The 27,174-nt window shown below is 38.4% G+C and overlaps 2 protein-coding genes and 1 pseudogene across 2 annotated transcripts; 1 reads left to right on the top strand and 2 right to left on the bottom strand.

The window, feature by feature from the left end:
- LOC109125930 (uncharacterized mitochondrial protein AtMg00810-like) lies at positions 286-1,569 on the bottom strand. The gene is made up of 3 exons (XM_019228736.1): positions 1,405-1,569; positions 514-1,350; positions 286-426 (listed from the first exon to the last, which is right to left on the bottom strand). The coding sequence occupies exons 1-3, from the start codon at positions 1,567-1,569 to the stop codon at positions 286-288; spliced, it is 1,143 nt and encodes a 380-aa protein (XP_019084281.1).
- LOC104709490 lies at positions 21,701-25,258 on the bottom strand (annotated as a pseudogene).
- Positions 26,115-26,622, top strand: LOC104709488 (uncharacterized protein At4g04775-like). Its single transcript, XM_010426095.1, has 2 exons — positions 26,115-26,276; positions 26,344-26,622. Exons 1-2 carry the CDS (start codon positions 26,115-26,117, stop codon positions 26,620-26,622), a joined length of 441 nt encoding a protein of 146 aa, XP_010424397.1.

Genomic DNA, 27,174 nt, shown 5'->3' with positions numbered 1-27,174 from the left:
ATGGGACTATCCTTGTGCATGGTCTGGTTTGCCTGTGTCATGGACTATGGATGCTATCTGGGTGATTGTGGATCGTCTGGCCAAGTCTGTACATTTTTATGTCATTAAGAAGACTTATGGAGCAGCAGTTTTTGTAAGATTGATAAACTCCGTGTCATGTCTCATTCATTAGGTAAAGTATATATATGATACAATAGAATCTTCTAGAGAATATTGAAGCGTATCTCACAAGAATATTTAGATATTCTATACATTCTCTATATGGTGTCTAACACTCCCCCGCAGTCAAAGCGTCGGTGGAGGAGACTGGACGGTGAGACTGTTCCAAAAATCAAGAAACAATGGAGAGGGAAGGCCTTTGGTGAATATGTCGGCGTACTGGTAAGGAGAAGGAACTTGCAGGACGCGAATGTGACCCATCGCAACCTTTTCCCGAACGAAATGGATATCGATCTCGATGTGTTAATTTCGTTGGTGATGAACTGGATTAGAGGCAAGATAGATGGCACTAACGTTGTCACAATGCACCACTACAGCGCGAGATAAGGGAATCTTCATTTCAAGAAGAAGAGTGCGAAGCCAGGTTGCCTCAACCACATCATTGGCTACACCCCGATACTCGGCCTTGGCACTAGAACGAGAAACTGTGTTCTGCCGCTTAGAGGACCAAGAGATCAAGTTATCACCAAGAAACACACAGTAGCCAGAGGTAGAACGACGACCAGCGGGACAACCTGCCCAGTCAGAGTTGGAGTATGCCGTAAGGGAGAGAGATGAGGATTTGGTCATATGAATGCCATGAGAAATGGTACCCTTGATGTAGCGGAGAATGCGTTTGAGAGCTTGAAAATGAGAGTCTCGGGGAATATGCATGAAGAGGCAAATCTGCTGGAGGGCATAAGAGATGTCAGGACGGGTGAACGTCAAATATTGAAAGGCACCAGCTAAGCTGCAGTGGAGTGTAGGATCAGACAACGGTGGACTACCATCGGGAGCAAGCTTCTGTTTGGTATCAACTAGAGTGAGACACGGGTTATAGTCAACCATGTTGGCACGGTGAAGTATGTCAGCAGCATAATTCTGTTGATGGAGCCAGAGACCAGAAGCATCACATTTTACGGTAATGCCAAGGAAGTGATGAAGGGGACCGTCGTCAAACATCTCAAATTCGGAGCTGAGAATAGCGATGATACGTTGCAACAAGGGAGGAGAGGAAGCAGTGAGGATAATGTCATCAACATAAAGGAGAAGATACGCAAACTCAGAGCCGTGAAAGAGCACAAACAAGGAGAGATCCGAAAGGCTTTGATTAAAGCCAAGACGACGGACATAAGTAGCAAAGCGTGTGTTCTACGCACAAGGTGCCTGATTCAAACCATAAAAAGAATGGTTTAGACGGCAAACATAATCGGGCTTAGTCTTATCCAAAAAACCTGGAGGCTGATGCATGTAGACAGTTTCCTCAAGATCACCATTAAGGAAGGCGTTCTTGATGTCTAGTTGATGAAGAGGCCAATCACAAGCCAAGGCGACATGGAAAACTGCACGTATCGTGGTCGGTTTAACCATTGGACAGAAGGTTTCTTCTCAATCAATACCGAGCTGTTAGGACCGCCCGTTGGCAATAGGACGCAACTTATAGCGACTCAGAGTCCCATCTGCATTGAATTTATTCTTAAACAACAACAAAGAGTGCACAATGTTAGTATGCTTGGCGTGGCAAAAGATCCCACGTTCTCTTTTTAATAAGAGCATCATATTCCACATTCATTGAATTGTTCCAAAACGGATCCTTAGCTGCGTGAACATGAGTCAAAGGTAACAGAGAAATCGTAGCATTAGTGTGAAGACACAATGGAGTACGCGGCTTAACGATACCGCTTTTACCTCGAGTGATCATTGGGTGAGCATTTTGAGTGGTAGGAACATTTTGAGGAGGAGGAATAGGTGCAAGAGGAGTAGGAGCAGGAGGAAGAGAAGCGTGAGAAGAGATAGACCGAGGAATGGGTGGTGGCATAGGCACAATAGGAGGAGGAGATGACGGAGGAGAGGAAGAAAAGGAGGAGAAGGGGAAAGTCTTCTCATAAAAGAAGACATGACATGATAGTATGATGCGTCTGGTGTGGAGGTCAAGACAATGGTAGCGTTGATGATCAGTGGGGTAGCCGAGAAACACAGATGGCGTAGAGCGCTTGTCAAGTTTGTGAATAGACGTCGATAGGAGATTCAGGTAACATAGCCAAACGTGCGGAGATGATGATATGTGGGAGCCTGTTTGAACAGACGTGTGAATGGGACATCATTGTTGATTGCTTTCGAGGGAAGGATGTTGAGTAGGTGTGATGTCGTGTGAAGAGCTTCGACCCAATACTCACCCAGAAGAGAAATGTGAAACAACAATGCACGGACCATGTTGTTAATGGTGCTTAACATGCGCTCAGCACAGCCGTTTTGCTGGGAGGTATGTGGGCAGGAAAAACGAAAACGGGAACCAGTAGGCGCAAAGTGTTTTTTAAAGAGACGATTATCATACTCTCCGCCATTATCGCATTGAAGAGATTTTATATGACATTGGAATTGACACTGTACATAGGCAGAAAAATGTAACTATTTGCCAAATTTTTCACTTTTACGACGAAGAGGATAAACCCAAAGAAAGTGTGAGTATTAACAAGAAAAATAAGATAATATTTGATCTCACTAATGCTTGGAATTAGAGAGGTCCAAATATCAGAGTGAACAATTTCAAAAGGAGAAGTAACTAGAGTTTGAGAATCAAAAAATGGAGAAAGAGTATGTTTGCCAAGTTGACATGCTTGACACAGAGTAGTCAAGTCGGTCTTTGGACTAGAAATAGAAAATAACGACAAAAAAACGAGATAGAGTAGAATGGCTGGGATGGCCAAGACGGTTGTGCCAAACAGAGCTATCTAGTGATGAAGTGGAGAGAGCAAGGACAGGGGATGAGGGTGTCACTGAGTAGAGAGGACCCGGGCTATTACATCGGAGGAAGTTGTTACGGGTTTGGAGATCCTTAACACAAAAACCAAGGGTCAAATTCAACGGTACAAGAGTTATCGGTGAAAAACTTACGAACAGATACAAGATTTTTGATGATATCAGGACACACCAAAACGTTTTTGAGATGAAAAGAACGAGATGGAGAAGGAATGTTACCATGACAAATTGTTTTAACAGCAGCTAAGGAATCGTTGCCAACTGTGACAAAAGGCATGGTGCTCGTATTAAAAAGAGAATGGAGATTACCTATGTTGGAAGCAACGAGATTCGTGGCACCGATGTCCATGACCCAGGGAGTGTTGGGTCCTTGAAACGAAACAGCCCCACCCGTTCAACATTAGATATTAGGATATATAAAAAAATGGGTGGGATTGTTTCACAAACATAGTCTCCAGTTTTAAATATATATATATATATATATATATATATATATATATATATATTATTATTATTAACTATATTATACCATAATTAAAAATAACAATATATACCGACTTTTAATCGATAACATGAATTTATAATTTAATACCACGAATTGATTAAAAACTTTTAAAATTTTGTATCTTTTTTATTTAAAAAAAAGATCTTATTTTTTTTTGTCAACCATTGGGCCACAACTGGCCGGCCCATTAGCCAAATCCATACATTCCTAGGAAGTGGGACTCGATCCCGGGTGTGGTGCCTTGTGCATTAAGGCTTACCATTGGCCACTGCATTAGATCTTATTTTCTTTATCCTAATAATTGTAACTTTTAAAAGTAATTGTTGTTCTATTAAATATATGATAATCTTTCGCCTATTGTTAGTCTTTTACAAATATTTACACAATTGCTATATGTTATGATTGACATATCTAATTTTATATATATTATCTCTATTTTATTCTACTTTGATATTACTTTTTTGGTTGTATTTTTTTTTTTCGTTTTTGGTTTATGTTTTAGTTTAAATTATTTTTAATAATAATAAAAATATTATAAAATTGAGTGAAGTAATTGATGCATTAATATTTTATGTTTTTTTGATGATGTGGATTAATTTGTTAAAATTGAAAGAAAAAATGATGAGACAGAGGAAGGAGAAGAGAGAAAACCCAGCTTTATAATAGGCAGATTATATTCTCTGGATTCTTTGGAATCAAAAGTATCTTCATAATAATAATCTATTTTGAAAATCATTACCCGCTCACATCATTTTTTATATTGTATGTTTAGTGATTTTAGGTTCATTTCCATTGTATTTACCTATTTGCTAGCAAACATACTTGGAAGACAGTTGTACATTGTTTAGAGTTTTCATTGTAAAATAAATAATTTTAAATAGCTAATACCATATTTGTATATAGTATATACAATAAGCTTAAGTGAAGTACAACTTATTGATGGTATTTTTCTCTTGTTACAGTTAATAAACATATTGGTTAAATATAAAGAACAAAAAAAATATTATAAAAATGTAAAGTTTAATTTCAAACGAAGGTAATGTAATTTACCTCGTTTAAAAGTAAAAAAAATCGTAAATAATTTTGTTTTTTTTATTAAATGTAGAAGAAATGGATCTTGACTTAAAACTTTTAAGGAAGGAGTGAAGTAAGAGGGAGGACACTTAAATCCTTTTAAACGTAGAAATGGGGTGATCTTTTGCAGTAGTCTATGGTGGTTGAATTGGCACCATTCTAATTTAGCTACTCTTGATTTATATATTTTACCAATTCTATCTACACCAACTTCTTTCTTTATTTTTATTAACTTACACATAAAGCAGACAACAATAGTCTTGAGTTTATCCTGTTATATTCTTTTATTTTTCATTTAAATATTTGGTAGAGATATAGATCTATTATTTTCGGTAAATAATTACATATATACCATAATTTGAACCATATGTGTATCACTTTTTTTTTTTGGTTTTTTTTTGTTGGTATACATCATAAGAAAACTATTTGAAAGAGTTATCATGGTAATATAATGTTTGTTGACCAATTAATTTTCAGTTTAAAGCTTTTAGGATATATATAAGAAATACTAAAGCAAGAAATAACTAGTTTAGAACGAATTATTGTATTCAAATTATAAATTAGATTAGGAACAGTTCGTTGTGCAAGTTTTAATGTCTTATGATAAAATTTAACCTAAGAAAATGTCGAATTAAAAAATTTAGGTAGTCAAATGTAATTTAGCAAATTTTTACATAAAAGAGTAGAGAATATTTTATTTTTAAAAAATAATTACTTATTATGTCAAATAAAATTATTTGTATAAAATTTTTTATTAACACTTAGATTAATAATTCTAATTTTAAATTGCTAATCACCAAAATATACTAAAATTGTAACGTCTCAACCATCACATTGCTTAGTGGATGCCATGTCCATTCCCAATCCATGGACCCACCTTGCTTAGTGGGCCTCATGTCAACTCATAGCCTATAGGCCCACCTATATGAGACGTCCGGTTTGCTACGTCCGGGAGGCTTTAAAGACTATTTTACCGTCCCTACAAATCACCATATAATCTTTCCTTGTGCTTTGTCCTCACTCGCATGATCATCCTTCCTGCATGATCATCCTTCCTGAAACTACTCAAGCATAAGCACGTTTAACTATGAAGTTCTGTAACATCCGCGAACGAAACTGTGAGTTTTGGGGATGGGTGTCGATCGACACCACCCTTGTTCGACCAGTTCGATTTAATTGTCGATTTGGATCGGTTTGATTTAGGAAAACCCTGAAACCGAGCTATTTAAGTGGAAGGTCGACGAAAAGGTTTTTGGGATGTTGTTTTTGTCACCGTTTAGAGAGAGTAAGAGAAGAGAAAAGAGTTCTTGAGGTTTTTGGAGGTTTGTTAGTTTTCTTGGCTGGTTTTGAGAGATCTTGTAACATCCGCGAATCAGAATCCTGGTTTAGGGGATGCATCGGTCGATGCAAGATGTGCATATAACGATGCAGATTGGTTATGGCGGACGGATTTTAGGTTAAACGTTGCGTTTTGGGGTTAGGAAAACCCTGGAATCGCTGATAATAACATAAACTCGAGGGTTTGGCCGTTTCTGGAGAAAAAGAAAGAGAGAAAGAGTTTTGAGGGTGTTCTAGAGAGTTCTTGGCGTTTTGAAGCTATTCCTGTAGACAACTGTAGCTGGGATCGGTGTAGGAGCTTCCTACGAGTGTTTCTCTGTTTGGTTAAGGTTCAGAATCTTCTTGGCAAAGGTGAGTGCATGACCATGGCTTATCTAAGTTTGTGATTTCTCTGATCTGCTTGTTTTATGTGTTCTATTGGCTTGTTAGAATGTTATTGTGTCGCAAGAGGCTTTGGGAAGCTTTTTGTGGCATTGGTTTTGTTTTTTTGGATGTTTAGGGACGGAGACCAGGCGAGAAGCTTCGGAAAAAAACGATGCCCGGCGTGTGCATCGGTCGATGCACCTTGTGTGTCGTTTGATGCAATGCGAGGACGGTGCAAGTTGACCTAGGAGCATTGTTGATGCCATGTGGAGGCGTCAGTCGATGTAATTAAGAATTTCGTGCAATATCGAACATGCGCCGGTCGATGCAAGTGAACCTTGCGTCGGTCGATGCAAGCTTGTGTCGATCGATGCGTACCATATTGGTGTTGGACAATGCGTACCCTATTGGTGTCGGTCGATGCATGGTTGGTGTTTAGTTGATGTGGATGTCTGGTTTGTTGTTTGGTTATTGATTGTTGTTTGATGGTTAGAGTTGTCTCAATTGCTTGTGTATATAGCTGTAACATCCATGTTCCGGAATGAAATTTTGGGTTGTGTTGAATAAAACAAAGGAGTATTTTAATTAATTTTGGTTTAATTATCGGTTTAATTATATTCTGGTTTAATCTAATTAAACCAAAAACCCCTAATCTCCCACATAATGCACGCCTCCTCTCTATTTCTTTTGCTATTGTCGACCTGTTCAATGAATGGTTTGTTATGTTTTATTTGTGGTTGTACTCTTGACTTGCTTGTGTGTATAACTCGTAGATGGGAGGATCGACTAGATTATGCTAATACTCACACATCTCATTGTGTTTGTGGTGCAGGTAATGAATGTGTAGCGTGGAATCATGGCGATGAGGAGAAAGATGATCTAGGGTCTCAATTGTTGTGTTGTGGTTATGTTAGTTAGGTTTATATGTTTCTGTTGTGCATGTTAATGGTTGGTTTATGTTAATTGGAGTTGTAGATGTTGGTTTATTGTTTGGATTGTAATTAAATATTATGGGATATTTAATTATATTATTATTATTAAAAAAACGGGTCTGGTTGTTTCAGTTTGGTATCAGAGCCCTTACGGTTCTAGGGCGGGTTAATGTATGGTGTTAGAGATTTAAGGGAATATAATTGGTGGAATTATTTTCCTGTTGCTGGGTATATGATGTTGTGAATGATGTTGTGTGATGGAAATTGATTATGAGTAGTTAGTCAATTTGACTGAGTATGGACTCCTAGTATCATCCTCTTCGAGCCTTCAATGAGATTCCATGGTAAGTTGTTTTATGTGTTGTAAGTTGTGTAGTGTTTTTACCTTATGTACGGTAGGTGCAGTTGGCTATTGACAAGTTGTTGGAAAGTGGCGGATCACGCCGGTATCAGGAAATACTGTTGGCGGTGATTTGTGAAAGTGGATGTGTTGGAAATGGATTTCCGAGAAGTTAAGATTGAGATTTATTATGGATTTTTCTTTTGCGACTTGTGCGTCATGTGGAAAAAGAAATAGGTTGGAAATACTATAAAAGGAAAGTTTCTATAAATAGAAGGTTTCTAAAAATGGAAAGTGTCTAAAACTGGAAAGTTTTATTGGAGTTAGAACTTGTCTATTTTTTGAAAGGGTGTGTGTAAACAACCGAGTGGTTGGGGGTTTTCTAGAGTTAGCCTGAAGAGTGTTCATGATGGTGGTGATATTCTGGGAGGGAATATGGTGGTTGGTATGACATTACGATGTTTTACGCGGACCACGGAAGGTAATTCTTGTCAAGTAGTTCTTAGAGACGCCGAGACTTGTTTGCCCTAGGGACGGTGGGTATGGTGGTTCTCCTGAGGGGATGGTGGTTCCTTGTATACTGATAGCTTAAGGGGTGGTGGGCCCTGAGAGCGGCACATGAGATGGTGGTTCTCCTGGGAGATGGTGGTTCTCCGGAGGGGATGGTGGTTCCCCCTGGCACCAAGATCTCGAGGGTGAAGACCCAAGTGTGAGATGGTATAACTCGAGGACAGTGGTCTGAGAGTGAGATCGGTATGGCTCAAAGGTTTTGACATGAGAGTAGATGAGTTGAGAGCAAATAATGTCTAGGACGTGTGGATAAGCATAGAGACCGAATGTAGATGTCGGGTTTGATGGTGGTTCAATCCCGGAATTTGGTGTTGACCAGTGGATTCAGGATTTTGTTGACTTATGGGGTCAGAATTGTGTGGACCAGTGGGGTCAGGATTGTATGGACTAGTGGGGTCAGGATTGTGCACATAAGTGGGGTCAGGAAGGTGTGGAACGGTTGGGTCGGAAAGTTGTTGACCGGTGGGTCGGGATGGAACCAGTGGGGTCAGGGTGGTTTGGACCAGTGGTGTTCTGGTTGCGGCAGACTGGATGGTTGGGTGGTGCGAACCATTGCGACGGTGGTTGAATGAGTTTTTTGGTCGAGCGGCGGTGTTTTGCAGATTCGAGGACGAATCTTTTGTTAGAGGGGGAGAATTGTAACATCCGTTTTCCAGAATTATATTTTGGGTTGTGTTGAATAAACCATATGGGGAGTTTAATTATCGGTTTAATTAAATCCTGGTTTAATCTAATTAAATCAAAAACCCCTAATCTCCAAAATAAGTCACGCCTCCTCTCTATTTATTTTGCTATTATTGACATTGTTATCAGAGAAAGGGAGAGAAAGAGACAGAACTCTTGGTTATTTGGTGTAACGGAGGAAGAGAAGGAGATCAAAGCTTTTTCATTAGAATAATAGAGAAAACAGAACAGTCAGGATTTGGGAGAAGTAGGATCCGACTGCACAATTCGTTTTGGAAGGTTTTGATTTTTGGTAGGGTTGTAGTTAAGATATTTTCGTACACTCTCCTTTTTACAGAAGTGAATTTGAGTTAATATTCTAAGAGATATTCACATTTACGTAGGGTGTTTCTTCTCAGTCGCGGATGAAGACCAGCAGGTCTTTCGGGATCGATTGCGGTTTCATCTGACATCTGATCGTGCTGAAATTTTGTGGGAAGCTGGACGTCTAGACCTTGATTTTTACCGGAGGGACTGAAAAGTTAACGGTTCGTTTTGATTTCGTGGTTTCACTTGTGAGGTTGTTCTTTTCTGATTTTTCTGGCAGTTTGTTTTCAATATTTGTTTGTTGTTGTGATTGGTTGTAGGAGCGATTTTGGTTGTTCTTGGATATTGGAGAGCTTCTCTTTTGGCTGTAGTTATTTTCTTGAATCACTTGTTAAGGTGAGTGCGTGACCATGAGATTATCTGAGCGATTGGGTTTTATGACTTTTTTTGTGTGATGATATGTAGGTGTGGTGAATGTGTTATTGGGTGACCTGTTTAATGAATGGTTTGTTATATTTTATTTGTGGTTGTACTCTTGATTTGCTTGTGTGTATAGCTCGTAGATGGGAGGATCACCTCACTGGGTATTTTTATTAATACTCACGCATCTCATTTTGTTTGTGGTGCAGGAAATGAATGTGTAGCGTGGAATCATGGCGATGATGAGGAGAATGATCTAGGGTCTCAATTTTTGTGTTTTGGTTATGTTAGTTAGGTTTATATATTTCCGCTGTGCATGTTAATGGTTGGTTTATGTTAATTGGAGTTGTAGATGTTGGTTTATTGTTTGGGCTGTAACTAAATATTATGAAATATTTAATTATATTATTATTATTAAAAAAACAGGTCTGGTTGTTTCAATAGCCCAGTAGATGGGATAAATGCCTCACTTAGTGTTTATAAAATATCTCATGCGTTGTTTGCAGGTAAAGACAAAGTGTGATCGTGGAATAAGGCAATGATGAGGAGGATGTTCTTTTGTCTTGTTGATTGTGGTCAATCTTCTGTCAGGTTGTTAGAGATGAGTTATTAGAGCATTGCTAGGTTGTTGGTTCTAATTTTTTACGTTGTTGTAGTTGGACTATTTTTGAGATTGGTTTCTTGGTTTATTATTTATTGGTTATTGGTATTGTTTTATGTTATCCGTTGTTGTGTGATTGTTGTTAGGTGACTAGTGGGTATGGGACCACTAGTTTAGATTATTATTATTATTATTATTTATTATTTATTATTTATTATTATTAAAAAAAAAGGATCGGGTCGTTTCAGTTTGGTATCAGAGCCCTTATGGTTCTAGGTTTGGGTTCACTAGGCTTTGTGCTGTAGATGTTGTGGATTTGCATGCTTGATTGATTATGTGAGTTAGTCATTTATGTGTGGCATGGAGTCCTAAAACATTCTCTTTGAGCCTAAAGTGGGATTCCCCGGTGAGTTTATGTTTTTGGTGTTCTGTTGAGTTTTTTTGATTAGCCTTCTATTCATGGTAGTGCAGATGGTTAGGGGTGGTGTTGTTTCTGGTCGTGGATGCGGACGTGCTCGTGGTAGGGGCAAAGTCCAAGTTGTTAGTGATATCGTGCACCAGAGTGAGACAGTTGAGGGTATCGGCGAGTCGCATGGCTTCTAGGAGGGGTCCATGAGTGTGGCCGGAGGTACTGATAGGACCGTAGGCGCTGATGGAGTCGGTGTAGGCGGTGTCGGTGCTGGATTGGTTGGTGATGCTAGGGTTCCGGGTGCGGGAGTCTAAGCAGGTGGATCCCCTAGAAGAGGCGTTGACCTTGCTGGCTTGTTGACACAGCTGTTGGAGCGGATACCGGGAGTGGTACCAGCTCAGGCACATGTGTTACCGCCTGTGGCGGCGGGGATGCAGCAGCCAGTGGCTGCGGATGTAGGAGTTTATTCATATTATGTCAATATGTTGAGGAAGATGAACTATATTGGTACTGAGCGGTTTTCGGGAGGTACTTCATACTGTTGTTGATGCGTGGAGGACTAGAGTGGAACGTAACTTCAAGTCTCTTAGATGTCCCTAGGATTTTTGGGTGCACATAGCGGTTTGCAATCTAACTGGTGATGGTCAGTTGTGGTGGAAAGCAGTGGCTGCTAGGAGAGTGCAGAGAGAGAGATGTCTTGGGTTGACTTTGTTGGGGAGTTTAACCGCAAGTATTTTCCTAGAGCAGCACTAGACCGGTTAGAGGTGCAGTTGGACTTGTAGTTCAGTCGAATTCTGATGTATGGGGGGTCGGGCGATGGAATCTGAAGAGGCTCAGACTCAGATCAGGAGGTTTATGAGGGCTCATCGTGACCATTTGAGGGTTCACTGTAGAGGGCAGAGCTATGCTACGCGTGCAGAGCTGGTTGAGATTGAGGAGAACATCCGGGCATAGTCACTGACGGTTAGTCCAACAGTTCAGCCTAGGAAAGCTCAGCATTTTGGAGGTTCTGGCAAAGGCGGCAAGCCTGCGCAGTGAACCAAGAGGAAGTGGGAGGCTACGCAGACGCCGAGTGGTGCAGGGTGCTTCGGGTGTGGGAGCATGGATCACAAGGTTGCTAGCTATCCCCAGAGGAATGCCTAGACGGCAGCAGTTCGTGTATGCTATAATTGCAGGGAGTCTCGGCACATCAAGCCCAAGTGTCCCAAGTTGCAGCTGATGGCAATGGAAGCGGTGCAGCAGGTTTTGCATATAGGAGTGTAGCAGGTGGCACGAATTCAGCAGGCGCCACTGGTGTACACGACTGCGGAGAATGGTGGAACCAGTGCTGGGGCGATCACATGGATAATTTCGGGTACCCTATCTTTGTGAATTTCAGTAGGTTCAGATTTTATGTTTTGCCTGTGATTAAGTGTTAGGTTCTCAACACATGAGATTTGGGTAGGGACCTTGTTGGTGGGCGGGTTTAGGTCCCATGTTATGTTTGATTCTGGAGCTACTCATAGCTTCATTACTCCAGAGTGTGCAAAGAGCGCTGATATCAGAGGAGATCTTGGAGAGCGAGCGAGAGTGGTCAGAGTTGCGGGAGGCAAGTTCCTGAGGGTCATTGGAAGGGCCAGCGGATTTTCTTATCAGCCTAGTGGAGATGTATGATGTTATCCTAGGGATAGATTGCTTGCATCGTCATATGGTTCATCTTGATTGTCATCGGGGTAAAGTAGAGTTTGGGCGTCTAGGAGGGAAGTTGGTATTTGAGGGAGTTAGACCGACTTCGGGGAGTCTCGTGATATTGGCCATGCAGGCTGGGAAGATAATCGAGAAGGGCTCAGAGGCTTATCTGGTTATATATTGATGCCAGAGTCAGTGGGGCAGTCGACGGTTAGCGGTATTCAAGTTGTTGAGGAGTTTGAGGATGTGTTCCAGTCGTTGTAGGGGATACCACCATCTTGGTCTGATGCTTTCACGATTGAACTAGAACCAAGTACGACACCATTATCCAAGGCTCCTTACAGGATGGCTCCAGCAGAGATGACAGAGCTGAAGAAGCAGTTGGAGGATCTGTTGAACAAGGGATTCATTCGTCCTAGTGTATCACCCTGGGGAGCGCCGGTGTTATTCATTAAGAAAAAGGACATGAGTTACCGCTTGTGTATTGACTACAAGGATCTGAACCGGGTCACTGTGAAGAACAAGTACCCTCTTCCCCGGATCGATGAGCTATTGGATCAGTTGATAGGGGCTACTTGGTTCTCCAAGATTGATTTGGCGTCAAGTTATCATCATATTCCGATAGATGAGACAGATGTGAGGAAGACTACATTCATGACGAGGTATGGGCATTATGAGGTCCACAACCTGATTGGTGATGCTCAGTTATGGTGAAGATCAGTGGCTGCTAGGAGACCGCAGAGGGAGATTTCTTGGGCTGACTTTGTCGAGGCAAGTATTTTCCTATAAAGGCACTAGACCGGTTGGAGGTGCAGTTCCTATAGTTATCTCAGGGACTCGTTCAGTACAGGATCTTGAATTGGAGTTCAGTCGACTTCTGATGTAAGGGGATCGGGCGAAGGAGTCTGTAGAGGGCGGAGTTATGTTACGCGTGCAGAGCTGGTTGAGACTGCAGTAGAGATGGAGGAAGACATTCGGGCATAGTGAGTGACGGTTTGTCCAGCAGTTCAGCCTAGGAAGGGTCAGCATCCTAGAGGTCCCTGGAGGATTCTTTGACGGTAGTAGTTCGTGTATGCTATCATCGTAGGGAGTCTGGGCACATCAAGCCTAAGTGTCCCAAGTTGCAGCAGATGGCAATGGCAGCGATGCAACATGTAGTGCAGCTGGGAGTGCAGCAGGTGGCACGGATTGAGTAGGCGCCATGGGAGTACACGATTGTAGAGACTAGTGGAACTAGTGCCGGGACGATCACAGGTATAATTTCTATTATCTAAACTTTTGGAATTTCATTAGGTTCAGATTTTATGTTTTGTCTGTCATAAAGTGTTAGGTTCTCAACAAATGAAGTTTGTGCAGGGACCTTGTTAGTGGACGGCTTTTGGTCCCACATTATGTTTGATTATGGAGCACCTCATAGCTTCATTACTTCGGAGTGTGCAGAGAGCGCTAATATCAGAGGAGATCCCGGGGAGCAACCGGGAGTTGTCAGAGTTGCGGGAGGCAAGTTTCTAAGAGTCACTGGTCAGGCGAGAGGAGTTGATATTCAGATCGCAGGGGAGTCGTGGCCAGCGGATTTTCTTATCAGCCTAGTGGAGCTGTATGATGTTATCCTGGGGATCGATTGGTTGCATTTTATATGGTTTATCTTGATTGTCATCGGGGTAGAGTGGAGTTTGAGCGTCCAGGAGGGAAGTTGGTTTTTGAGGGAGTTATACCGACTCCAGGGAGTCTCGTAATCTTGGCCATGCAGGCTGGGAAGATGATCGAGAAGGGACGAGAGGCTTATCTTGTTACTATATCGATGTCGGATTCAGTGGGGCTGATGTGAGCACAGTATCGGACACTCGGCCAGAAACGCTCGTGCCAGACAAGGACACCTCTCAGACGCTCGGACAATCGGTACTAGCATCCAACAGCTAGCGTAGGCGGCAAGTATCTGACCTGGAACAACAATGCGACATCAACCAGTCCCCAAGGATCATCAATGAGGAGCAAGACAAGGTCATCTAATGGGCAGTTCCAGACCAAGCTCCAATCTTTACACCAATGGCTCATGGCCAGCATCACCAACAAAGAGCCTTGGGCGCGAACAGCTTTGGGAAGCTTTATTCGCGTGTCTTCACCATCACGCTAGTGCGAAGACACCTCTAAGACATTAGAAAGAGTTGTACTCTTTTTTCTACTTCGGGTTTGTCCCAATGGGTTTACCAAAGGAGTTTTAATGAGGCAGCGAGCTCTAGTGCATCTCCACTTCGTTCCCGCTTGATTCATGACTTGGAAAATTACATTGACATGAAAATGGGCCAAGGAAGTGAAGATTCTATCAGCCACGCCCCACCAATGACGTGGCAACCCTATCTCCTTCCTTCCTTCCTTTTATTTCCTTTGAACTCTCTTATGACCGTTGGATGGTCTTTGTTCTCTTTTGCTTTTTACTTTTACTTTATGGTCATGTGTATGGTTCAGATCATGGACACATTTTCTAGGGCTAAGTGTTCCCTTATGTAAATCTTGCCTATATAAAAGGCTAAACCCTCATTGTAAAAGGTTAGACTTGAATATAGAATTAAATTTCCCAAAGAGTGAATCTTTGTTTCTCGTCTCACCCTTCTCCTTTCTCGCAATTTAGTTTGACCGTATCACGAGCCGAGCCATCTCTCGTGTGTCATCGCATCGATCCACCGTCCGTCCGCTGCATCCATCCGCTGCGTCAGTTCATCCGTCTGTATGCAGCGTCTCATCCGTCCATTTCCTTGAAACCGATCTGGTCGAGTTTCTTACCGAGATGCTCTCCCATCCGTCACATTTCCTGGAGATTGTCGAGTTGAGTTATTCATCGGCTAATCTCGTCCCACTTCCATCCTCCATCCGTCCATCTCTTCCGGAGATCGCCGAGTCGAGTTTCTTATCGGTCGATCCCCTCCATCCCTCCAAACCTTGTAGAGACTCGACTAGTTCGAAGGTTGTACGTCGTTCCGCAACCGGAAATCCGCGTCCGGCCATCCGCAACGACCGTCCGTCCATTCATAGCGACTATTTGTTCGCAGCGACCGTCCGTCCTGAGAGAACTCCACAGTTAAGCGTGCTTATGCTGGAGTAGTCTCAGGATGGGTGACCTTCTAGGAAGTGATTGTCGGAACTGTGCGAGTGAGGACAAAACACAGGGAAATATCATGTGGTGATTTGTAGGGACGGTAACAAGTCTTTAAAACTTCCCAATCGTAGCAAAACAGCCGTCGGATATGGATGGGCTCACGAAATTAGTGAGAGGACATAAGGCCCATTAAGGAAGGTGAGCCCATGGATTGGGATAATACATGGGCCCACTAAGAGGTGGCGGTCAGGGCGTTACAAGTGGTATCAGAGCCAAACCTAGACGAGTGTGAAGCCATGTGGGCTCACACCGTCGGGATGACGGTCTTGGTGCGCAACGAAGACGTTGCAATCTGTTAGTGGGGGTGAATTGTGACATCTCGGTATAAGAGACTTGCATAGAGGTTTAAAAGAATTGATTTGGCCACCTATGTCACCAAAAATGCACTTATCTTTTCGGTCCAAGATCCTGAGAGAACTCCACAGTTAAGCGTGCTTATGCTGGAGTAGTCTCAAGATGGGTGACCTTCTAGGAGGTGATTGTCGGAACTGTGCAAGTGAGGACAAAACAGAGGGAAGGATCATGCGGTGATTTGTAGGGATGGTAACAAGTCTTTAAAACCTCCTGGACGTAGCAAACCGGCCGTCGGATATGGATTAGCTCACGGACCTAGTGAGAGGATGTGAGGCCCATTAAAGAAGGTAGACCCATTGACTGGGATTGGACATGGGACCCACTAAGAGGTGGCGGTCGAGGCGTTACAAGACCTAACACATTTCCAAAAAGCTTATTCACCAGCAAAATCCAATTAAGCTATCAATGAAACACATTTAATCAGGTAAATGTAATTCACACTTTAAATATAAAACTAAAAATATATGTATTTTCAATTAATCAACAAATCAAACTTTAATATAAAACTAACAAAAAATCAATTAAACCATAAAATAATACACCAGCAAAATCCAATTAAGCTACCAATGAAACACATTTAATCAGATAAATGTAACTCACACTTTAAAAATAAAACTAAAAATATATATATATATTCAATTAATCTACAAATCAAACTTTAAATAAAACTAACAAAAAAAATCAATTAAACCATCAATAATACACCAGCAAAATCCAATTAAGCTACCAATGAAACACATTTAATCAGATAAATGTAACTCACACTTTAAATATAAAACTAAAAATATATATATTTTCAATTAATCTACAAATCAAACTGTAATATAAAACTAACAAAAAAATTCAATTAAACCATAAATAATACAGATTTTGTGATATACATTTAACTTACAATTTAATATAAACTGAAAAAAATATTCCAATTAAACCCTACGTAAAACACATTCAATCAAACAAATTTAACTCACACTTTAATATAAAATTGATAATTTTATTTCCAACTAAACCACTAATAAAACACTTTGAATCATTTAAATTTAACTGATACTTTAATATAAAGCTAAAATTGAAAAAAAAATCATCAATGCACATTTAATCTTATACATTTAACTCGCACATTAATATTAAAACTGAAATAAAATAAATTTGCATTAACTATATTTTTTACTCAATTTTATTCAGTACACAATAAATTATAATTTAACTCCCATACTTTTTAGCTTCTAAACTGTAACTCTCATAACTTTCCTCCGTAAAAATACTCATTTTCTCATTTTCTCATTCTCTTTCAATTATTTTTTTTGTCAACTAAACAATAAATTAGAAAATAACTCCAAGAATGTAGCCCAAACCGGAGGAAATGAGTTTACAAAAAAAGAAGAGAACGGGAAGACCGAGCGAGGCAATTTGCCCGTCAATTTGATGAGCAAGAAATCTTCGGCAGAAAAGCAGGGAAAGGACGTTTGGAGAAGGTGGAAATCATCTAGAAGATTAGAGAATGCTGGCCAGTCATTTGGGGCATGAATCATCGTGAGTTGCACAATCCGTCTCAAATCTCTCACAAAAATACCTGACGATAAGGATACTCTCCATGGCCCAATTCAGGGCCTCCAACTCCGATTGAAGAGGGGAAGGACTTCGTCCAAGGCATCTAGGTCCCAACAACAAAGTCTCAGCATCACAAGCATAACACCACCACCCCAAACCGGAATTAGGATTTGTGGCTTTCCAAGAGCCATCAAATTGATTGCAGGGACCCTGCCCTGACTCCCCACAGGATCCAAGGAATCTGGTATACTTAAACCAGAACACACCTCAACCTGAGACTACGCCTCCTCCCATAATATTTTCTCACTGATAGCCTGATTAATGATCTCAACTTAGCGCAAGCTGCTGGCCTTGAAAAACTTTTTTTGTTTCTATCTTTCCAAATCGACGATAAAATCCAAGGTAACTAAAGAAGAGAAAGTGGATCCCTAGATTGAGGCGTCCATATCCAATAGATACAATCGAAATTTGAAAACACTAAAGAGTAAGGAAAACCCTCTGGGGAAACCTGAACCAGAGACAATTCCCAAACTTGAGCCGAGCATGGGCATACAAAAAGAGCATGGTTAATTGTCTCACACGCAGGCTCGCAATGTTTACATCGGGTATCACACTGAACACTACGATGAGCTAAACGTTCCGTCAATAGAGAGTACCAGATGCTATTTGCCAAAAAAATGCGAAATTTTAGATGGAACATATAGTTTCCAAGCCTGGATTCGTAAGTCAGTACAAGTTGTACCAACCTCTAGAGCCATATCTCTTGCGAAACAATAACCAGACTTCACCGAATATTTTTCGGATTTTACATTTTTTTTTGTCTTAGATATTATACATCTTTTTTTTTGTTTTTTTGTTGGTTGGTTGTTGTTGTAGTATGTGTTAAAAAAAATATTAAATATCATTTTAAAAAAATTCCAAAAATACAAAAATACAAAAATACAAAAGAAAAATAAATAAAATAAATTTTCATTCTCAAATAAGATAAACAAAAAAATAAATGAGAATCCAATTACCAAATAATTTAATTTATAGAAACAAATATGTTAAAAACAACAAATAACAAAACGTGCAACGCACGGAATTATTTCAACATTGACAGGTTTTTGAAAATAATATCATTTAAAAATAAATAAATATATATATATATATATATTAAATGGGAAAAGAAATATAAAAGTTTATGGTTATCTATCATATTTTCTATCATAAACGTAATGGTAATTTTATAATAGAAACAGTGTAGTTAAACGTTTTTTAAAAACGTACAGTATATATATATATATATATATATATATATATCACCTGTTCACCATATAAAATAGAAGAGGGATCAACATATGTGTCTGAGTCCACAATCTCCAGAGATTTGGTTTGCCCTTTAGTACAAATTGGTGCAACGTTACAAGTGTCACAGCTACCACAAATATTTTTTGGCTCCATAGAAAGGAGAAACTCAAATGTCTTTGTTTCTAAATCTTTAATTTCTTGAGGCATAGATTCAGGATTCTCGACTTATTATAGATTAATTAAATTACTAAAAATTAAGGATCCAATTATAAATTAAGTAACGCTTACACGTTAATATTAGAGTATATAAAAAAATTACCACATCATATCTATCTTTTAGAAGCTCAGGAGCTTTCCTTCCAACCATATCAACAGCAAAACTATCAAACACCATACTTTTGGTTTCCCCCGTTTCGTCTTTGATTTTAAGATATATCCAAAACCTAAACATATATAGATAGTTTTTACTTATTTATTATGATTGATTTTTGAAATATTAGATATAAAATAATTCTAACATAGATTTAGATAGATTATTTTGGAGACACAAACTTGGCAAACTTGGCATAGTCTTTGCATACTTCATACCAAAAGTTTGGAGTAGATTTATGCTTTTCATCTTCTAACACATACAACAACAACAACCAACAAAAAAACATTGCTTGTTCCATGAGAGTTTTTTTGTTGCATTTCCTACATGAAAAGTAGATCCACGAATAGTCTGGTATCAATTTCATATATTGTACAAACTGTGCCACACATTCCGACCTGTAATGAGACAGTAGTTGATTCAGCACCAATGACAATTTTATGTAACAATATTTAATAATTGAGTTTTTTAAATAATATACCTCATATGCATTCAGAATATTTTCAATAGTGAACACAGGATAATCTTCTATATCTTTCGTCTTTTTTTTCGCCATGAAAACATTGGCTTGCAAAGAGTCCATGATAGTCAATTGCAAGTCATAATTGGGAAGCCTTCTATTATAATAGAAGACCAAACTTGTTACAATTAAAAAACGTGATTAAATGTATTATTTTTTTTGTCAAAAACTTATAGTTCTTTAAGATCTTGTACTTGAGCAATTTCTAGTTTGATAAGAACTTGTGAAGAATCCCACAAATTCGACACACTTCAAACATCTATAATTATGAATAGATGAAGTAAGTACAACACACGTGTATCCCTATGTATTAATCATATATAGAGAGGATATATGAGATATATAAAATTTTATAGTTATCTAATGTCATATTTTCTATCATAAACGTAATAGTAATGGTAAAGGCAAAGTGTACTGCTTACTCATTGTTTCTCGTATGGAAGTCAATTTTGGTAGTTGTTTTATTAGTGGTAGTTACGTCTTTAATCTCACCACAGTCGACAACTTATCCAAGGAAATCTGAAAAAAAACATTGGATAAGTTATTAAAAAAATAACATGACTCAACGATATTTGTAATATAAAACGTACCAAATAAGAAACTTGTGTTTTGTTGTCCAGATAGTATGGCATCATATCTGGCTAATGACAGAAACATATCATCCGATATGTTATCACTAACGTTCAGACTCGTTCTTGAAGTGAACCCGATCCTCCACTTCAGATCAGAAATCTTGACAGCACCATAAGACGGAGTTAAACCAAATGTTGAAATTAAGAACCAAGACCCTATGTTTAGACGGCTTTCAAACTTTTTGATTTGGTCCCTCTTGACATTAGCACCAATATTATCACCCTACAGAAACCATAATCAAATTGAGAATTTATTAAATCAGCATATATGCAAACAATATATAATAGTAGATATCTTACACCAGCATCGACCAACCACATCTCTATGGGTTCTCCAATTTTTGTGGAAGTTTGACTCCATAGATGCAGAATCTTGACTTGTATAAGACAAGTTACTTTATAGGGCTTTAAAGACCTAAGGGAGTGATGGGAAGAGGAAAGGCTAACATATTGTTATGATTTTGAGATGTTTAAGATGTTTGACCGAGTTAGTATGCTTCTATATTTATACAATATAGGGTTCATATCGTATAGCTCACCCGGTGTATATTCGCATATGCAATTAAATTCAATATCCCTAATATTGAGGGATAAAGATCTTTAAACAAATAAAATGATTTATGAGATAAGGTAGTTTGAGATGATATAGGAACTTTTGAGGTGATTACGGAATCGTTATATTTATAATACATGTGTATTAAACTTTTTGTTATATTTAGAGTTTTTAAAGGAATATTTTACATAATATTTTGGTAAGTATTCTGATATAATTGCGGGATCTGAATATTTAAAAAAATATTTATGGTACATATATTTAAATTGGAACGCAATAATTAATGTTCGACAATATAATGTGAAAGATTTACGTAAGTATTATGATATAATTATGGAATCTGATTGTTATGATATCGAAATTTTCATAATTGCGAGATTTATGGTACGCTATAATTTAATGTCCGAGATTTATGGAACGTATGATTCAATTAGAACGCAATATTTTAATATTCAAAAATATAATGTGAAAGTGTAAGTTCTACCGTATCAAACTGAGTACCTCTTAGTTAAGGTTGTTGTACATTTAACCACCCGACCGATGTAATAATTTGTGATAGAATGCTAAAGTGATCCTCTTTATTTGGTTTTAGTATATTTTATTGAAACTGGATTATTTCAGATCCAACCCGGCAACGCTCGTTTATCCGATTAGAATTGTGATGTAATTTTTTACAAAAGTGAGGTTAATTTTTATAAAATAATTTTGATTAATAGTAGGGATAAGTTAAAGGTGAAAATTTCAGAAAATAATATTTTTTTAAAAAGAAAAGAAACTATACTATATGCTACTTATATTAAAAAAAATGCTATTTAAAATTAAAGAGTACAAAAATAGTTGACAACTAAAACTTTGCATTCTATTTTTTGCTATGTGTGGGAATGTTTGTATCAATTTGTGTTAAGTCTAATAGAATAGTGCAATAAAAAAAAATTCTTATCTATTAATGTATCAAATTGTATATATGAAGAGTTGATACAAAGTACAAACAAAAACAAAAAGTAAGATACAGTAAAGTCAAATTCACAACACTATTGTGCAATCAGGAACTTCAAAAGATGACAAAATAAAACCCTCAAACCCTTTCACACATCTCTCTGAACTCTCCAAAGAAGATAGAATCTGGAATATTAATTATATGATCCAGTTTCTGTGAACTCCATAAAAACATCCAAACATCAAACTATCACCAACCCAATGAAAATTTTCAGAAACAATAACAAACAAAACATATAGGCATGCTCTCAGATGTTAAAAAAATATAACTTGAGGGCTGTATCCTTTGAAAACCAGAACTGCAAACTCCACGAGTTCAAATGGTCTTAAAATGGGACCATTAGTCTAGTGGTTTCTATTGGAGGACACCTCCTCCTCCTACTCAGGCTCAAACCAGAAGTCTAATCAATAGAGGAAAAAAAATCTCAGCTCTTTCACAAGAGATGGAAAAGAAAGATGAAAGACCTGTTTCTTGACTGATCACTGTTAGATCATGTCAAGCTTGACATTCTTCGTCTGTGGTGACACAGCTTAGCTCTCACATTTGGATCTGATGAAGTAACCATCTTGCTCCTTGGCGAAGAAGTATCATTAACATTCTTTTTCTGTAAAGAGTTATCTTTAATATCCCTTTTAGGAGTTTCTGGTGTTCCACAGTTAGCTGCAGCTCGAAGCGGTTTTGTGTATGATCTTCTAAGGAGAACTCTGCTGCGTGTGTCAGACAGGCTAAGCGACTGAGAAGTGGAGAACTGAGTAAGATTTTTAGCCACTGATCGTATGCTCTGTGTTTTGGCACTGAGTTCCTTCTCTGACATTGTTTGCCTTTGGCGACTAGCAACAGTAGAAGTCATGAAACGTGGGACAAACCCCGAACTCTTGCTTACTTTGACATGTTTATCAGATGATTTTGGGGTCGCATCAGTCTCTTTCAGATGATCTAAAGGCAAAATAGCTTTCTTTTCGATGTCTTCTAGATGCTTATGCTCATCGGTGATCCAAAAGAGTTTCTTGTTTTCATTAAGCTGACACTCTACTTCCTGTAACCGCGCTGTGATCTTCTTACAATTTTCTTCAGTTTCTTGCATTTCCTCTTCAAGTTCCGATATTTTCTTTTCTCTTAGCTTTTGTAGTTCCTAAGCAATGATGATGAAAACATTTAGCAACGAGTGATCTGGATATAAAATGCAACTACAGCAGTACAGGTGCTTACAGCTGTTAGTCCTCTGTTAGACTCTATAGATCTCGCACGTTTTGTAAAGCTCAAAGAGCAAATTGTTTCACCAACATCTACATCACGTGGACTTATGTGCACAAGCATCAGAACCTTTGATTTAGTACCTAAAAGAATTAGATAACAACCAAACCTAGATAACGTCAGTATATGTTAATCCCAAAAGGCTTTACAATATTATTATAAGCAACCATATGTATATGCCTTTTTACCTAGAGAATCTTTAAGAATTTGAGTTAGCTTGCTGTTTCTGCAAGCAAGAAAAAGAAAAAGAAAAAGCTAAACTCAGTAGCATGACCAAATCGAGTTCTATTTCACTTCTGCCAGATAGATGTCTCTGGTTCCATGGCAAATGTGTGTGAAAAGGAATTAAAAGCTGAGTTCTTGCCTGTAAGGCACATGTCCCTTCTTTCTCCTTAACGCTGCAATCACATCTCCAAGAGCGGAAAGTGAGAGGTTTATGGCCCTTCCTTCATCCATAGTTTGCCCTATAGCTCCGGTCTTCAAGAGCCTCTCGCTTCCTCCGAGATCTATCATCCAAAGCTTGCTAACTTCAGTTTTTGACCCCACAGCATCCCCACGACGAAAGATTGTGATCCTTGTTAAACTAGAGATAAACTAACTGAATAAGGGTAACTACCAAACTGAAAAATTTATAATTTGAGAATTGATTGACAAATACAGTTGAAATAGTCAAGAACTTACCAATGAGATCTGCTCGAAGTTTCGTTCACATTTGTCCAAGAAGTTGATCTGCCTCGTCTCGCTTTATTGTACCATCATCTAGCTTTTGTAAAATCCGGTACTTCTACTTCAGTCAAACCCTCAATTTCAACCGAACCCTTTGAGTCTACTTGAATATTGAGGTTGCTGCAGTAAAGTTCAGGCAGACAAGAGTAAGTACTTAGAAGAAGAATGTTTCTTCTCTAATAAACCTTTGCATAAGAAAGCTGGTAACATACATTGTGACCATCAAGGGCAGATCTAAGAATCGGTTTCACTTCTCCGAAAACGTCTTCTACAGAGTTTTATTTTTTTCAACCAGGAGAAGGAAGGCCTCATTTACTCACAACTGGAAGGAAACAGAAAGCTAAGAAACCAAGAAAAGGGGAATGACTAAAGCCTAACAGCAGACTAACCTTGAGTTGCTGATTGATGGAAAACCTTATCAAATTCAAATTCTTTTCGAGTTCCAGCAGATCTTACAACAACGTTATCCGGTCCAAACGACACAGGTTCCCTAATCGGTCTCCTTTCAGTAACTAGAAATGGCCTAACTCTACAGAACACACGTATACTTCCTGCAAAGTTGAAGCCAATCCTTGAGATAACACTCAAAATTTAAACCAAAGTTTGAAAACTAAAGGGAGTTACAACCTTTAGTGTCTATGATCTTATTCAGAACTTCCCTTCTCTTTTCATCCAATGACTTAAGCGATGACTTCAACTCCAAAACTTCCCCTATAAATTTACCAACCACAAATCAAACTAAACACACAAGATCGAATTCATTTCAAACTTCTTGATCAACTAGAAAACATACTAATGAAGCAAAATCAAGAGATTAATAAACACCTTCAAGGTTCGATATTGACTTTTCAAGCTCATTTCTTTCATGCTCAGGAACAACATTTACATCAGTGTAAACCAAAGGAACAACAGGTTGTGGCGACTCAATAGATTCAGGAACTGACATTGAGCTAACTGGAGATTGAGGGATCAAGATCTCTCCTTTTTCAGCTGAAACCAACATTTTTTTTCTCCCTTCTGACTTCAACGAGATCCAAATTCCGACAAAACAAGAAAAGAAAAAAAAAATACAAAGAGGAAGTGGGAGTGGAATGGAGACAAGGACAACAAACTTAACTCAACGTATCCAATGTAAGAATGGTAGTTAGGAACAAAGGAAAAAAGAACAATAAACTTTTCACTATTTATAATTTATTGTACAGAACTCTGAACAAGAAAACAACTTGAGTTGTCATAAAACTCAGGACATGATATAATTGATTAATGTAAGTTCAAAGCAGGGAGAGAGACTGAGAGAAAAGGAAAGGTTTTTAATTTGTCAGAAACAAGAAAACCCCTCGGAATAAGAAATAGTATTTAATAGTAAAAAGAAATGGGAAAAATTGAAGATGAAGCAATGTTTAAGACAGAAGGGTTCCAGGAAAAGAAAAAAATCAAAACTTTTGAAAGCGTCTCAATTAGCAAAGAGAGAAACAGAACCAGATTCGCTCATATGGGTTTAAAAAAGATATAAAATCTTCTCAGAGGTATAAGATCGAGCAAGTGAGAGACAACAACACAAGCAGGTAAAAGCAAAAACTGTTGAAACCTCTCAAGTTTTGATTTTTAGACAAAAGGGTATGGATTAGAGAAGGCTTTTGGTCAAATGATTAAAACACTTGTTTGTCTGGTGACGAATGATGATGGTTTCTTGATTTCAGAAATGAAACATCTATATATACATTTTTGCAGCAGACAAACAGTTTATGATAAAAATTCTGGAGTTCCAATTTATTTACAGAAATACCATTATATTTATTATTTCATATTTAATATCTAAGATTTACCTTTAACGGAAATTTGTACATTAACTATATATTCACATACTTAATTATCGAGTATTAGATCTCTTAGCCGAGATCTCGGCTTTTCTTTCTCTTTTACAAAACGATTTTTAGAAACAAACTAATTGATTAAATTTAATGTTTTTCCAAAACAGATTTTACGAGATATCTCCTTCCATCTAATTACTCACCACATTCAATTACGAAGATATATATTTCCATCTGATATATGTCAAAATCGAAATATATAAACAATGATAAATACCAATTTTTCAAAATAATTTTTTTTGGCCAAAGTGATTAGAAAGATTGTATACCTAATTCATTGCCAAAGCCGAGAGTTTTTGCATGGAATGATTATAAGGATTATCCTAGGGAAAACGAGCTATTTCCCCCCAAGAATTATCATATCTTGCTGTATGGAACCCGAACTACGGACACGAGCTATATATCCATGTAACCTATTCTTGACACCTATTTCTCCCCAAATCGAAAGTTCTACACTTATATCACTCCGAATTTAAATTGTGTTGGTTTAGCTTTTGAACCAATACCAAACCATATAAACCGAAAATTGAACCATTAAAGACCCGATTCCTTACCCTGTTAAGACCCATGAACCCACAAATCACCAATTTTCAAAAATCACGAACCCTAAAATCGTTTTCGGATTGTTCTTCTTCTTTCTTCTTTTCTGGGTTCCATTACCGAATTCGAGATTCAGAATGAGCAATTCGACCGAATCATCCAGTTCTCGTGCGAGAGGAAGAGTGTTCGGTGTGCCAAAGAGTTGTTGGTGCGGGGAAGCTGTTGTAGCTTTGATCTCGAAATCTGATCCGAATCCTTACCGGAGATACTACCGTTGTAGTTTTGCTGCAACAAATAAGGTAAAATTTATGCTTTTATCCTCTTGTCTCATGATTTTGGGTGGTTCTAATAATTGGGTAATGGTAGCTTCGGAACGATGAACATGTGTTCAAGTGGGTCGATGAAGCTTTGCTGAATGAGGTAGATGCATTGGCTATGAAGAATGCTGGACTTGAGCAACAATTGAAAGAGCTTAGGACAGAGAGGTTGGAGTTTGATACTCTGGTTTATGAGAAGATGGAGAAGGAGGTCTTGGAGAAGGTTGAAGATGGTTTAGGTGAAGCCAAATCATGGAATAAGAAGATGATGAGTGTTGTATTGTTAGTCTGTATGGTCATGATTGTACTAAGCAAAGTAGTTGGTTGAACAAATGGTGTATGGTCATGTTTGTTTGTTTGTCAATGATTTAAGACAATGAAACCTTTTGTGTCAAAGATGAAGCTACATTTGTTGTGTTATAAACGATCATCAAAAGACCAAAAATTAATTGTCATAAATGATCATCATTTGAAACGAAATAGATCATACAAAAGAGTTAGGAAAGGCAAGAGTATATGTGGTCGAAAATACAACATGAGCAACCACAAAATTCACCATTGGAGACAAAAGACACTAAGCGACCTAGGGGAAGAAAAGAGTTCATGTGGTCGAAAATATGTATCTAGGCAACCACAAAATTAGCACCCTAGTAATAAGTAGGTTCTTGATCAAGCTTGAGTGAGTGATCCTTGACTTGGTTCAGGTTGAGTAGGCTGTCGAGAAGGCTGAAAAAACATGGCATTAGAGTTAGTAACCAAAAGAAAAGTTAGAAACTGAAAACAACAAAGCAATATATCATACCTGAGCAAATTCAGACTTATGGAATCTAGAGTTATGGTTAGCTTCCCCACAAATGCCACAATGCATTATTCTTTTTTT

This window comes from Camelina sativa, chromosome 8, assembly GCF_000633955.1.
Source record: "Camelina sativa cultivar DH55 chromosome 8, Cs, whole genome shotgun sequence".
NCBI classification, from domain to species: domain Eukaryota; kingdom Viridiplantae; phylum Streptophyta; class Magnoliopsida; order Brassicales; family Brassicaceae; genus Camelina; species Camelina sativa.
Note: the sequence above shows the minus strand (reverse complement) of the source record. Positions and strands in the feature narration are given on the sequence as shown.

Coding starts and splice junctions, on each gene's coding strand:
- LOC104709488 (XM_010426095.1), top strand. CDS start 26,115: ATGAGCAATTCGACCGAATCATCCAGTTCTCGTGCGAGAGGAAGAGTG. Junction 26,277..26,343: donor GTTTTGCTGCAACAAATAAG/GTAAAATTTATG, acceptor GGGTAATGGTAG/CTTCGGAACGATGAACATGT.
- LOC109125930 (XM_019228736.1), bottom strand. CDS start 1,569: ATGGTTAAACCGACCACGATACGTGCAGTTTTCCATGTCGCCTTGGCT. Junction 1,351..1,404: donor ATAAGACTAAGCCCGATTAT/GTTTGCCGTCTA, acceptor CCTTGTGCGTAG/AACACACGCTTTGCTACTTA. Junction 427..513: donor TAGTGGTGCATTGTGACAAC/GTTAGTGCCATC, acceptor GTTCGGGAAAAG/GTTGCGATGGGTCACATTCG.